Raw genomic sequence first — 15,207 nt, forward strand, 5'->3', positions numbered from 1 at the left:
GAGAGGCCCTGGCCTCGCGGGGTGTGCGGAGCCCGTGCCGTAGCGCTCGGTGAGGGGCACCGGCCCTGCCCGGCCTCGGGGCCCGCGCCGTGCCACAGGCCCTGCCCCGCACCGGGGGCAGCAGCAGGGCGCGGGGAGCGCCGTGTCTGCTTCCAAAAACTTGCTGTTTCCTTGGTGGCTCTGTCGAGCGTAAGATTTTTAAAGCGCTGTTTGGGTTTTTTAACTCAACATGTGTGGTGGCAATTCATTTGCTCTGAACTTCGGTATGACATGCTGTGTAATGCTGTGCACTTAAAGGTACCAGGTAAAGAAGGTAGGTTAGATCCATAGAATAGTTTCCAAGTTGCACGTGTCTGCTGTTAACGTGTTTGGGTAGGTAGGTAAAGCCAGCAATTTTGAGAAAAGCAATTCCCCAAGTCAGAGATTCCTATTTACAGAAAAGGCTTCCACCCAGTTAGGAATGCTTCAGTTTTCTGCTGATCCAGAATGCAGATATGCTTTATTTATGTTCAAGCTATGTCTGTGTAATGGTGCAGTGGATACTCTTCATGATAGATACTGAATTACTGGTATATGAACAGCTGTTTCCACATTTTTCAAGAAGCTAGTTGTGTCTAGATGAAATTCCTTATGTCAGTTTCCCTTTGTTTCTTGGGTTAAATTTACTTCAGATTTGACCCAGCGCTGAGAAAGCAGTTACTTAAAAATTCCTTTCTAGGTTTGTATGGTAATGTGTGTATGCTGTAAACAAAAGTTTATTGTGCCAATAGCTGAAGGCAGCTGCACATGTAACATATGAAATGGCTGTTGTGTGTGGGGTGGCGAGTTAAGCTGCTACTAGTTTATTTTTGCTCTGCCTCTTAAGTATATGCTTTGAAGACATTGCCTGAAAAGGAGTACAGTAGCATACTCCAGGCAGAAGACTCCTTTTAGATGCATGTAACATTTAATTTTTTTATTCATGTTTAACCAAATGTCCTTTTGCAGCCTCACAAGAAAAAGAAACCCTTCATAGAGAAGAAGAAAGCGGTGACGTTTCACTTAGTGCACAGAAGTCAGAGGGATCCTCTTGCTGCTGATGATACTGCACCACAGAGAGTTCTGCTGCCTACACAGAAAGTAAATACTTGCTTTTAAATATTAGGGTTCATTCAGAAAATTAATGCTGCAGGAGAGGAAAGAGGATATACACTTGTACAATTCAGAAACATAGCCTGAAATAAGGTGGTTTTTAGTCCAGCCTATTAAAAAGAGGGGGATGTTGTAGGGAATTTGACAGTTGTGAGTTACTACCTGATGGGTAGAAGGGTGGCTAATTGGCATTAGGGTTGTACACCTATTACAAAGATTGCTTGACTGACCCTGAAAAAACAGGCTTTGTTAGTTATGTTGCTTATGGAAAAAGTTGTCCTGCTCAGACAGCACCTGGACACTGAACCAGATGGTTACAACATTCTGATTGGCTGTGCATTAGGGTAATGACTGAAGAGAGAACTGCCATGACTTTAGAATTCAGGCATTCTCAACAGATTAATTAAATTTTTTTTTGCTAGTACGTTTTAAATTGACTTAAGTAACTTCATGTATTTCTTTTTACAATTCCAAGGGGCATGAGGAACAAAGGAGGGAAGAGCAGCGGAAGTATGGAGTCTTCTTTGATGATGACTATGACTATCTGCAGCATCTAAAAGAAGCCTCTGGTCCCTCTGAGCTTGTCCCTTCTGTGCGTGGACAGCAAAGCAGAATTGTTGTCACAAATGAGGGGCACATTGAGGATGAAATTCAGCAAATTCCAGTAAGTAGTGCTTATGCTAATAATCTTACACTATACTTTGGAGTTTAGCATTCTGTGGACACATTAGTCATATTCAACAAGTGTTGTCATGTTTGTGAGCTGTATATATAAATACAGGATCATTTTGACTCAAAATCAGACTTCTGTACAAGTAAAACTGGAAGTTGACAAGCCAAAGACCAGTATTTTGCTAGCAGAGTGCCAAAACACTTTGTGTACCTAAGACAGAGATGGCTTACAAAGGTTTTTGTTTGAACAAGTAATGTTTTTCTGGGGTTGGTGTTTGTTTTTAAGATTTTTAGAACTTTTGAATGCCCTGAGAGTTATGAATACATCCGGTTGTGTTACTAATACACTGTGTTTTAAAGTGGAAGGTAGCAGAACCCTGAGGGAATACAATAAAACTTTTCAATTGCTGCCTAACTTGTGGAATTTCACAAGTGTAGATCGTGTTAGAATGAAAAATCAGTCAGTAATTTCAAGCCATGAAGTATGCAATTGCCAGTCAGTCTCTTCTAATTGAGGGAGTTTGGTTTAACCAAACACTGTCATTTTAGTGGAAACTGATGCTCTTAGGCAGGAATACTTTTCAGGTACAGTTTGATAATACTGCCTAAGATTGAAAGTTATTCTAGATGTACATATTAGTAAGCTTTTAATAAGGCTTTCAATAAAGGGGTGATTTCAAGGGCATGTTATTGTTCTCTGAAACAACAACAAAAAAATTTCCCTGTGCCTGCTGTACAGCCATTCTCTAAAAAGCTTCAGAGATGCAAAAATACTGTCACTATGCCTGGAGAATATTGACATGAAAATTAATGCTGACAACGACTTACCTACCTTTCATTGCAAAACTAAACATTTGCCACAGATCAAGCAGCACTTCTCTTAATAAAAAAAGCAGCACTCAGAGTTTCTTTTGGTCACCTGATTATCTGCACATTTTTGTTAATATAAGCTCAAATGAGAAACTGAGAACAAATATATTGTGATGATTGTTTGGGTTTTTTTTTCTTTTTCTAAGGCTCCTTCTATTAAGTTGCCTTCCTCAGTCTTTGCCACAGAGTTTGAAGAGGACGTGGGCTTGTTAAATAAAGCTGCTCCTGTTTCAGGTATCGTTAAGTCTTACTTTTCTGTAACACAAATTGCCATCTATGTACTAGATGGTAATTATGTTTTTGGTTTAGAACGGGCTCAGTAGCAGACATAAAGCATCGTCTAGAAGAGGCTCTGTTTCCATTTGAGCCCTATTTCTGTGATTCGCTAAGAATAGCTTTTTAGCTTTGCTGGGGAGATGGGATCCATGAGCTCATCCTGTTGTGTAACAAATATGAACTAATAACAGGGGAAAACAGTAGATTGGACTGTTCATTTATTATTTCATCTGTTTGAATCCAGGTCTGGAACTGGATATTCACCTTCAAGATTTCTTTTCAAATGCAAAGTGGTGTTTACTTTCCTTCATTAGTATTATTTCCATGCTGCAGGCTGTTAAGTATATTTTTGTTACTTATCTGTGTTTGCACTGAACAATCACTTTGCAATTACCTTATAACAGGAATGAATTTTGGAAATTCTTTGTCTCAGCAGAAGGATGCTAAAGACACTTCTGTTAATTGCAGCAGATAAACAATTTCAGACCTCTTATACTGTAGGGAGTTTTAAGGGGTGGGAGCTAGGTTTGGCTGATATGCAGTGCTTCAACTTGGATACTTTTTTAAAAAATATTCTAAGTAAAATACATTAAAATACATTTCCCAGAGGTCTTAAGCTTCCAAAAATATTATTTTCTGAATGAGGAAGTTTGACAGGAATCTGATTACTTGCCCTGGCTTGTATCAACTCTACAGATAGTGTTGAGGAATTTTGATTCTTTGGTTTAATCTTCCCTTAGTGCAAATTAACAGTCTAGTTGCATTGTTTTTTATCCAGAAAAGTAGCCTTGTAATGTCAGAGAAAAGTACATATTTATCTTGTTGTTTGTTGTTTGTTTTTTTTTACTTTCTAGGACCACGGCTAGATTTTGACCCTGATATTGTTGCAGCCCTTGATGATGATTTTGACTTTGATAATCCAGAAAATATTCTGGAAGATGATTTTGTTCTGCAAGCAAATGAACCACAGAAAAGGTATATAGACTGTTGCAGAACTGTTTGCCATGTGTGAATAGTAATGATGCTGTTTGATACTTCATGTGGTTGTCGCAGGAAGCAAGAATCATTTCTGATTTTTAACTGAATATGTGAGAGTGTTAAAGAAAAAAGTACTACCTTGTGTTATGTGGGTAGTAGTTCACAAAATCAGATTTTCATGTGTTTTCCAAGAGATGAGTTTCATTTTTACTTTGAGCTCATGGATTATATGTTTGTTTATGGCACACAATGTATGGAATAATAGGATTCTTCAACTACTTAAAGCATTAGCATCTATCACATTCAAAATACATCAGTAATTACAGTGGTGAAGGCTAATGGGTTTTTCCAGAACCTTTACAAATACTTTATGTGATACCCCACTGCGTATTACTTCTTTATGTTTTGGTATAATTCTCATCATTTTATGATCAATGAGAAATGTTGCTAGTTATAATATTCAAGAACACAGATAGTATGTTTCTTTTTCCACTTTCACATGCATGGCTGAATATGAACATAACCTCATTTTCACTGCACAGATATGTGATCCAACAGTTATCAGAAATGTTTACAGCTTTCAGACTAAAGTAATATTATGCTGATTTTGGCAACACTGTTGCTACTGAACTTGTTTTTCTTTTACTGGCTTGAAAATAATCACTGTTTATCATTGCCTCTCAAGATTTATCTATTACTGCAAGTTTTTTTCAGGTAGCACAACACTGGTGAGAACTGTGGAAAGGTCCATGTATTATTCTAAAACTGTTTTATACTTCTATTCAGGAGATCAAATGCTGAGGATGAAGATGAATGGGAAGATGTGGACAGTGACAGTGATGAAAATGATAGTTGCAGTAATGATGAAGACTATAATTCAGAAGGTCCTTTATCAGATGATGGGGTTAATGGACACACAAAGGAATTCCTTTTTATGCAAGAAGAAACCAGGAGTCGTTTCACAGAATATTCTATGACATCTTCAGTGATGAGAAGGAATGAGCAGTTAACCCTGTTGGATGACAGATTTGAGAAGGTGAGGCAGTTGAAGAATGTAACTTTTAAACATAAGGTTGTTAAGTGTTGCTTTGGCTTCTGATTCCTCTCATAAGGTGGTGACCTTTATGCTTGTGCAAATTCTTAATGCCTTCTGTAGTCAGGTATCAAGTAGCTGTTCTTTGCACATTTACTGCATTTAATATCGTGTGTGCTAAGAGGCTTGTGTTAAATGGTTATAGTGTTAATTGCTATTGAAAGGCCTAACATGGATATAGTCACATAGAATTACACCAGTCGTTACAATGAGCAAGTACAGCTGGAGTTATGCTTCTGTCTGAGAGGCTCAGTTCAACAAGTCATGTACAAGTGCCTGGTAAAGACTCGCTTCTTGCATGCTTTATCGCCGCTGTGCCAAGCAATCATTCAGGAAATGATGTCAGGGCAGTGGAAATATGGTGTGGCTTTTGTCCTGACTAGTCACAAGCTTGCTTTTTTTCCCAAGAAACTGATTTATATATTAAAAGATAACTTTGTTACCCCCATGCTGAAAGAAAACTGACAGTAAGGAGGAAATCTTACTGCAGATGTGGTTGGCAGCAGTTCAGCAAGTGAGAGGGAAGAGAAAAAAGGGGCAAATAGAAACATGTAGATCTTCTTTAACCTATCTAGAAGTTGCATGGCAAATGTGATCTAACTGCTGATACCCAATTCTTTATTTTAGTTTTTTGAACAGTTTGATGAAGATGAAATTGGAGCCCTGGATAATGTGGAGTTGGAAGGCTATATTAACACGGACAACACTCGGTTGCAGGAAGTCCTGAATGATTACTACAAAGAGAAAGCAAAGGAGTATGTATTCCAAGAAGTACTGCTTCACATACGTAGTTGTGTGTTCATACTGAGCGTTTGGATATGTTGTTTCCAGCTAATATACTTGGAGATTACATCCCACAATAAAATCAGTTATGTACAAGTATCATCCATTTCTTAATGTCACTGAATGAATGATAAAATTAAGTGGAGGCATTTTGTTGATTTATGTGAGATTGTGCTTTTTGTATAATTACATTGAATTTAGTCTAGTGATATCCCAAGGCATTCTTCCTTTCTCTTTTTAGTGTAACTTACCTTTCTCCTTATGCCTTCACTTTTGTTTTTAACACGCTGTAGCCAAATGTATTCTGTTGTGCTGATGTGCAGCTGATTCTGCTGTGTACTTGTGACATGATGATAAACTCACAGGAGACTGTTCTGTGGATGCCACTGTTCAGAGCACTGCAAAAGTCAGTGTTTATAAAGCAACCCCTTCTCAGTGTAAGACTGCATTTCCACAGTACGTTCACTTTGCCTTAAAGCAGATGATATCCCAAAGTTAAATGGCTAAATGTTCGCACCTTAGTCTTGTGTGTCTTGGTTGAAAGGTAAGGCAGTGTGTCCCTTGTAGCAGAATATGACTGGTCAGTAGCAGAGATGCAATCACCTCTAGAGCTGCCTTGCTTACAGACTAAAAAGTGTATCTTTTTCTCTACCTGCCCTCCAGACACAAATTTTGAGCATCACGTACTCTTGATATGCAGAAAGAATTATTTTTTCAACTATGTCTCTTGTCCTAATGTTTCAGTTTATCTTGGGGGTGCTTACTTAAGGAAACTTAGTTTTGCTGCAAGTTTCATTGGGAATCGCTTTCTTCAGTTTGGGATTTTACTGAAGGGAGTCTGAATGTACATAATTACACATTTTCAAGAAAAGAAAAACCTTATTTTCTTCTCTGGTCTTTAAAGTTGTGTGAAATTGGATGCTCTTGAACCCTGTGAAGATTTAGACTCTGCTGCGAATGAAGAAAGCGAGGAAGAAAAGGAAGAAACGGTAGCTGTAGTTATTGAGGAACCAAAAGAAAAGTGGGATTGTGAATCCATTTTGAGTAAGTATTTTGAAGCCCAGTTCTTTTTTTCCTAGTATTTTAAAGTAAATGATAGGTTATCTCAGAAGTGCTTTAGGTAAAATGGTTTGTGCTTCTGGAGCACAACAGTGGGAATTCTTGTTAGACAAAACTAGTGGTTTTGTGTGGAAATCGATTCTTGCAATTTTGTATCTTCAAAAACTGACTAGTGGTCAATTCATAGTAATTTTACCTAATACCTGTTTGCAAGCCTTTCTTCACTACTTTTTTTTTTCTTTTTTTTTTTGTGGCCTAGGTACGTATTCAAACTTGTATAATCACCCAACACTTATTAAGGAGCCATCAAAGGTAAAATAATGAAGATTATTCTGAACAACAACCTGGTCTGGGAAAATTTGAGACAAAAGTGATTGCTTTCTCAATATCTGTTTTTAAAAGAAGGAGGGGGCAAAAAAAAGGGTTGGGGAGGGCATTAGCCTCTGGTATAATTCTTCACTGAAGAAGGGTTTGGATAAATTTTCTCTACTAGTAGGAAAATTTAGTAAGTTCAAAATTTCTGTAATAGCTAGGCAAAAACGTAGAGAATGAAAAACTTACTTTCTTCTTACCTGTGGTACGCCTTTTTGTAATTTGTGTCTCACAACCACGTGTTAGGTTTTTTTTTTCCAGAAAATAGTCTTCTATTTCCCTTCTGTAATTTGAAACAATTTATCCTTGTTCTGTGGTCTTCCAGATGTTTCCCATCTTTAGAGCACTGCTTGATGTTCCAGATGTGTGACATTTTGAAAGGAAGCCTTTTTCTTGAAAGTTTATCAAGGAATAATAAGTGTTTACTTAAGTTTTTTTGTGGTTTTTTTGTAATATTTAAATAAAAGATTGAAAGTCCTTTTTCAGGAAGGCCATATTCTGCTCACAGGTGTATTTGAATCCTTACTTTGAGATTAATGAGCAGTTTTTCTTAGGAAAGAAAATAGTATGAGGAAACTTAGGTGTTTGTTACTGTTAAAAAGAAATATCATGTTTTCATAGTGATAAGGCAGTGCAATGTGCACTTCTTAGAGAAAGCTAGGGAACATTAATAAACATGTGCTCTCTGTTTTAGCCCAAACCAATAAAAATTTCCCAGAAGACTGGAATTCCTCTACATGTCTTGCCTCAGAGAGGTCTCACTGCTAGGCAGGTTGAACGCATGCAGATGATTAATGGCAGTGACCTGCCAAGAGCATCAGCACAGCCCCGTTCCAGAGGCGAGAGCAAAGAGGATCGCAGAGCTAGGAAACAGGCAATCAAAGAGGAGAGAAAGGTAAAGCTTTGTTTTAAATAAAACCCTGCAGAAGCACCTTTTGTGATCTGAATTCTGTCTTACAGACTGTTTTCAAAGCTCATTTTTCTTGTGCCTGGAAATTAATGGGAAAAACCTGTTGGTCTCAAAGGACTAGTAATTGCGTCTTCTTTTAAAAAATCTACTGGAAAGAAAGTTGACCTCATAACTTTGTCATCCTGATTTCCTATATGGAAATTCTGGTCTCTTCTTGTGGCCACTATTACATACATAAGCTTTAGAAGGAGCCCTCATATTTCTAAGATAATATATCTTGGGAAGCAAAGAAAACACTTGCAATGTTTCAGTTCACAGAAAGTGAAAACTCTCTGAAAGAAGTATATATCATTGTGGCCAATGTGGATTTTCCATTAGTTATTTTATTCAGGAACAGAAATTGCCAGCCTCTTAGAAGCTAAAGGTAATTAAAGATTAAAATCCTGGTGGTACACCAATTAATTTGACTACTAATAATTAGTGCCATAAATAAGTGTTGTCCAGAATAATGTATTGTCCAGATTGCTGCTGTTTTAGTGATCTAGACCTGTTAATGAGATTTTTATTTTTTTTTGCATGTTATGCCTATTTTGTAAATTTGTAACTATTCTTATGCATAGGAACGCAGAATGGAGAAGAAAGCCAACAAGTTAGCCTTCAAATTGGAGAAAACAAGGCAAGAAAAAGAGTTGCTCAATCTGAAACAAAATGTTCAAGGACTGAAGCTGTCTTGAGGAAACTGAGGAACTTAAGGATGTTTCCACAATAAGTTTTAATTTGTATCGAGAAGGCAACTGCTAACTCATAGCTTTGCCAGTCATGCACAAAGGGGGTTATTCAGATGTTACTGTAACAAGAACCAGGAACTTATCATTCTTTCTGTAAGGAATTTATACATTTAAACAATGTATTACTGATGGCAACTGTCTTAAAGCTTCATTACAGTAGAAATATTCAAATTATGAACATATTTTTTTTTACTAGCTATCACTGGACAAAGTTTTATCTATGTATTTTTTGAGTGAATTCAACAAATCAGCAGAATCCTACAGATTTTATCTGATTAGATTTTTTTCTATTAAATTATTTCAATTTGCCAAGCAATATATCTATTTATGTCTTCTCTCCCTTGCACCCATGGGTAAATACAGTGCCTTGCCATAGCACAGTTTTGTAAGGCTTAGTTCTTTTCTGAGTTGGTTATTTATTGTTTAGGTACTATTTTGAAAGATGTAAAATAGCCTTTTGTAAACAGAGGTTTCTGAAAAGCTGTTGTGTAGCTAGACATCCCAGTTACCTGAGTTTTACATTTCTTAGCAAATAAAATCTGTCGTAAGAGGTGTTGAAGTTGAGTAGTCAACAACCCTTAGCGTTGCCGTTGAAATCAGCTTGGCTGAAAGTTCTCAGTCTATGGCAAACAAAGCAGGAGATACTTAAAAAAACACTGTATGTTGCAGCCATTGTCTCAGTTTCCCTGAAATATTAACCTGCAGGTTACTTGTGTTCAGTTTAGTTTCATTGAAATGCAAACTGCTGACCCACTGCAGCAAAGACTTGCGGAAGGTGAGCAGAGGGCTAGTATCTTTAGGCTTGATATGATCTTAAATTTCTGTACTGTGTATGTGAATTACTCTTGATAGTGACCAGTCTGCACGTGTGAATTGAATTAATGGGATTTGTAGTCAATCCTTCTGAATCCTGTATTCCTCAGCTTTAGGTCTTCAGTTCTATAGACTGAGCAATCTTCTGCCTTTGGGTGAAAAGTTAACCGTTTTACTGGTAAGGATCACAGTAACTAACACAACAGTAGGGTGGCTTGACTACTACTAAATCCAAACCACCTTAAAGATTCCTTAAGTAGTTCTGTGAATACTTATGAGGCCTCTGAATGTACAGAACCAATTCAAAGTACTTGCATTTATTGGAAGAATGCTTTTATGTTATAATTGATAAAGTAACACAGTTTTGGAAAAGGGAATAAATAGACATATAAGTCTACAAGTCTCTTGATCACTGCTCCAAAAACTGAAGTGTCAATACAGTATTCACATCTAGATTAAACCTTCATTTTCTAAAATTGTTGAAGGGTTTGTGTTAACCAAACTATTGGAAATCATCTGTAAGATTCAGACAAGTTTCAGTGTTTTCATTTAGCTGATCCCTGTACTGGTGGTGTTCCTAAGTCCCACAGGCTTAAGCAGGGTCTGCCTGAATCATAAGGACGAGTTATGTCATTGCTGGTGCATGGTAACTTGAGTTGGGAGCTTTTGAGTAATGAAGACTGACCACCTGGTGCTCGGAAGAGGAGGTTAGAGAAACCACTCTGTTGGGATGAGTCAGATACCAGGAAAGGAGCTGGATGGAACAAGTGAGTAACAGATGGTGTTCAGTGGCTTGGGTGGAATGTGCCTTTATGATTTACCAAGAAGGAAAATCTTTCGTCATGTAAGTGCACATGTTCTTTGCTGATTCTTCACTCGTCTGCTGTTGTACTTACCAAAAGTAACTATAATCTGTGCTTATTGCTGATTCAGTGTCACTGTACTTGTACCTATATTCCTTTAAAAAACCCAAAAAGCTGTGTCAGTCAGAACCATGAGGGGATGAAGACAGAGTGAGAGATGGGGGAGGCAGAAAGGAGCTGCTTGAACAGTATAGCCCAGACTAAGCACAGACACATGTAAAGGTGTTGGTCAGGAGCAAAAGTGGAAAGATGTTTAAACAGGCAATAGAATATGGAAAGTTAACAGAATTTCTTTGTTCCTCCACACTTGTAATCAGTGAAACACTGCACTAACCTTAGTTTTGTGCATTGGAGTAGGGTAAAATCTGAAGAAAAAGGTAAGAAAGAAAAGCAGTCACACATCTACTCAGCAAGACAAGGATTTCTTTTGTTTCAGCAAGAGCAGGTAAGGAACATTGACATGAGAAGTCTTTCCCTCTGCAGGGTTATGAGTCTCATGAAAAGGCTCTTTGTTATTGTTCAAGTTTTCTTAAAAGCTGTTTTTGTTTAATACAAGTTATGTTCCTGATCCAAAATGAGAATGTCACTGCCATCTGAGTTGGAAAGGCTTAAAACTACTTTCCGTGTAACTTTACAGCCTATTTAAAAACAAAACAAAAAAACCCCAAACCAACAAACAAAAAGAAACACTCAAGCTATTTTTTAAGTTATTGATTCAAAAACATCCCCTAAAATTTGAGATGTGTGAAGTGAGATCAGCTTGGAATGCTGTTTAGCACATCATGGAAACATTCTATCTTGAGAATGGGGATTGTGTCACTGACTTGCACCACCTGCTGCTTTATGGAACAGCAAGGGTGTACCCTGAGCCTTTCCTAGGCATTGCTGCCTCCTGGTGATGTACAAACAAAATGGAATAAATCTGGTTGCAGATTGTCTGCTCTTGCTTTCCAGCCCCCCTTCCTCTATTTAGGGAGTGATGAACTTGAGTACTCCATCATCTCACCCACCACATCACTGTGAAAGGACATACCTGAGCAGGCATATGGAAAACAGCTGTCTGCAATAGTAAAGGGGAGCTTGTGCTTCCTAGGAACAGGATGAATGAGGTAGTTCTGCAAAAGGGAGCTCTGGCATGTGACTGTAGACATCCCTTTCTGACACCAAAATACTGTTTCAGCAAAGGGCTCAGTCCAAAGGCTGACTGCTGTAGTCAAGCCATTCTGGGCTGTGTAACTGAGGCTCTTGCATGATTTGAATTTTACACAGCTGTCCAAAGGCAAGACCTGGTCTTTGTACAACCTGGGGAAGGCATTTTGCACAAGATGTTTAGGTAAAACAAAACTTTTGGTGTTTGTTTTTTTTTAATGGGAATGTCAATATGTTTAGCTGAAAGGGGTAGTGAGGACTGGAGAAGGAGAAGGTGGTTGCTAGCAGAGAAATGGGTTGAACATGTTTAAAAGAGGAAACAATCTAGTAACTGCTTTATTAGTGATCTTTATTAGAGAATTAATGAATGTGCACAGAAATACAGTAACTTAATCAGCAGTCTTGCACTATCTTAATTTACCTGCTTGTACAAACACAGATGTTTACTATGTAATGCATTTAGAACAATGTTTTATCTCTTGGTGAGACATAACTAACCTGAAGCTTCCTTTGTGCTCCAGGATTCTAAGCAGAATTTGTTATTTCAGACTTGCTGGGAAAAATAGACTAATAAACCATCTGATAAGTAGTCTCTTTGACAGCATAATGCAGGCACCAGGCTCTGTTCCAAAGCCTGCTGAAGTGAATGAAAAGATTCCCCCTGACCTCCCTGATCTCTGGATTACAAACTAAATGGGTGGCTGCACAGTTTGCCTGGCACAACCCAACTGAGGGGCTTTTCTGCAAAGGAGGGCTCAGCACACACCCCTCCCCTCCTCAGTTTGCATTACTGATCCTGGGGCTTTGTGGTCCTGCAGAGGAATCCTCTTCTCAAATTTGCTGTCAAAAATATCTAGAAACAGAAGTTAAGGACCTGAAGCACATGAATAGAAAGGTTCAAAGGGAAACGGGAACTTAGAAATGTGTGTCGTGGAATGGGGAGCAGCTGCTCCTCTTCAGTTTCAGCGGTGCTGATGCAATGGATGTGAAGCTGTTTGTCAGGGGAGCCTCCAGTATGGAAGGTTTATCTGAACTCAAAGAACTAATAATGTAAATATTGGCCCCTTTAACAGAATTAGTCTGTACTGCCTCTTAACCAAGAAAGAATAGCAAGTGTCCTGGTGGGGGTGGGAAATCCAATGAGACTGTTGCTGTTCACAGACCTAGTCTGTTCTTCTTCTGGCCTCCAGCATGTCCCTGAGCAGAACAAGTTGGAAATGGCTTCTATTTCTTGTTTGTTTTGAGCTGCAGCTGTACTTGGATAGCTTTTTAAAATGTTGCTGAACTCTTTCAGGAGTTAAACTGAACCTGGAATAAATACTGCTTCAGCTCCCTGTTCCTGAATAGAAGTAGTTTTAAAGCTTGGTTAAGGTGGTATCATTAACAAAGCTTGACTTCAGCCCATAAGCAACTGTTTTTCTTTGCATCCCAGCTGAGACAGGATCCAAAATGCAAGAAAGGCTTCAAGGAGTGCAAGCCCTTCAGCTCTTTGAAACAGAGATTGCAGGGAACAGAAATCACCACTGTGAAGAAGCAGTACCCCTCCCAAAGGTATAGTTATAATCAGAACATGTGTCTTACCTCCATATGAAGCCTTCCATTCAGTAATGCTATTGTTTTCTCTGGGGACGAAGCCTGGGTGTTGTGGATGAGTCTCACATATGTGCTTGACTCAGTGCCAAATTCTTTCCTCCTTGTCGCTGTGTTGCTGGTGTCTGAGAATATTTCTCCTTTCAGAAGTCAAACCAGTAGGTGTCATGACTATTCTGGGCAGATGAGCATCTCTGCACTTCTAGGAATATTAATGTGTATATTTTAAAGACTATGCAAGTCTCTGAGAGCTTCCTCTTCTCTTAAATCTGAAAGCATGATCCAAGATGGTTGGTGCATTCATGCACCATCTTGAACCTGAGAGCTGTCAGTATCTCCAGATTTTCCGTGATGAATTTATGGAGATCTACTGCTATTGTACTTGAGGGTTTAAAAATGTATTTAAATTGAACTTATTTATAGAGCTGGAGGGGAAGAGGCTTGAGTCTTACTGAAACAAGGGTTTTTTCATGTATTGTTGGGAAGAGGGGAAGACTCATGGACATACATGTGTCTAATTTTACCCAGAGATGCCAAATGACTACTGATATGGTATCCATGCAGACTGCCATTGTAAAATGTCTTTTAAAATCTGTTGTGAAAAGAAACACATGTGCACAAAGATTTAAAGCAAGAAGAAAAATCTGACAAGTGAAAGAGGGGCGGGGGGGGGCGGAAATCTGAGAAGGGAAGGTGTTAATCGTAATGTCTTTATTGCCTCTTCCACCCTTTGGATGGCATGACCAGAGTATTTTATTGGAGGTCGTTATTCTTTAATCAGTCTTCTGATGCTGTCAATAGATGGTAAAGGGCTAAATCAGCTTTGATTTAATTCCTCTCAAAAAAAGCAAATTTCTTTTGTTTGTAATGTTTTTCCCTTACCTCAGAAAAGAAGAACCCTTACTCTAAAAGCTTTTTCTCTATCCCTTGCAAGGGGGAAATAAAGTTTTTGTCTTTTTTTTCCATTACAGAAACAGCCAGGGAATAAATCCATCTGGACACAGCACCATGAGGATTTTATTAATGCTATTCAATCAGTCAAGCAAGTCACAAAAGCTCTGAAGGAGGGCCACCCTCTCCCACCTCCTCCCCCCACCAAGCTTCAATCCAGGTTTGTGGGCTACTTTATCTTATTACTGCTCTCGTACTGATCTTTGGTAAAGAAGTGACCTCTTCTTTCCACAGCTGGGCTTCAGTTTTGCACCCCTTTGCACAACACAACATGAACATTAATTCCCTCTGTACTCTCTAATTTTCATGTTTCCTGGCTTAAACTGAGCAGGAGTGCGATGCAGAGGTGGTGGGAAGGAAGAGAAAACTACCTTTTATGTTTAAAGGGGTCTGATCTTAGAGCTCTGGGAGGAGAGCTGGCACACCTGTGTTCTAGCACAGGCTGTACCATGATATCATAGAGGGTGAAATGCATCCATTCAAAATCACTGTACTGCACACAGGCTTCCTGACTCCCACGTGTGGGTTTTCCATTGTCCTGTGAAGTTAGGGGAAGACAGAAAAATACAGGTCTGGCTTACTGCTAATACCAGATGTGGTTGCAGTGCAGAGCTCACTGTGATAGAAGTTAAGGATCCAAGAAGATGCCCATGCAGCCAGTATTTCTCACAGCATGTCATTTATGAAATATGGTAGCAACCTTGGAAAGGGTCTCAGGGGAGTTCCGCCTGCGCTAGGGAGGCAGAGGGAGGGGGAACGGGAAGGGGCTCTCTGGGCTCACTTCCAGAGCAGGAATTCCTAACTGATAGGAAAACCAGCTGCTGTGATTCCAGCCTTTCTCTTCTACATGACAGCGATGCGATACGAGCAGTGGGACACTTCGTCCTTCCTTGACGGGGGTCAAGGTGC

General features: G+C 38.9%; 2 protein-coding genes across 2 annotated transcripts in view; both read left to right on the forward strand.

Moving 5' to 3' along the window:
* Positions 1-9,071, forward strand: part of LTV1 (LTV1 ribosome biogenesis factor) — a 16,561-nt gene extending 7,490 nt beyond the window's left edge. The window contains exons 2-11 of the mRNA XM_009998552.1: positions 988-1,119; positions 1,607-1,795; positions 2,820-2,907; positions 3,804-3,924; positions 4,714-4,963; positions 5,648-5,775; positions 6,708-6,847; positions 7,122-7,174; positions 7,929-8,129; positions 8,765-9,071. Coding sequence (XP_009996854.1) covers positions 988-1,119; positions 1,607-1,795; positions 2,820-2,907; positions 3,804-3,924; positions 4,714-4,963; positions 5,648-5,775; positions 6,708-6,847; positions 7,122-7,174; positions 7,929-8,129; positions 8,765-8,878 — 1,416 coding nt within the window. The 3' untranslated portion in view covers positions 8,879-9,071. The remainder of the gene's footprint in view (positions 1-987; positions 1,120-1,606; positions 1,796-2,819; positions 2,908-3,803; positions 3,925-4,713; positions 4,964-5,647; positions 5,776-6,707; positions 6,848-7,121; positions 7,175-7,928; positions 8,130-8,764) is intronic.
* A 1,452-nt stretch (positions 9,072-10,523) lies between these two features.
* Positions 10,524-14,498, forward strand: ZC2HC1B (zinc finger, C2HC-type containing 1B). Its single transcript, XM_009998553.1, has 3 exons — positions 10,524-10,589; positions 13,190-13,308; positions 14,294-14,498. The coding sequence occupies exons 1-3, from the start codon at positions 10,524-10,526 to the stop codon at positions 14,496-14,498; spliced, it is 390 nt and encodes a 129-aa protein (XP_009996855.1).
* The last annotated feature ends 709 nt before the right edge of the window (positions 14,499-15,207 follow it).

Source organism: Chaetura pelagica, unplaced genomic scaffold, assembly GCF_000747805.2.
Source record: "Chaetura pelagica isolate M959 unplaced genomic scaffold, ChaPel_1.0 scaffold455, whole genome shotgun sequence".
Taxonomy (NCBI): Eukaryota; Metazoa; Chordata; class Aves; order Apodiformes; family Apodidae; genus Chaetura; species Chaetura pelagica.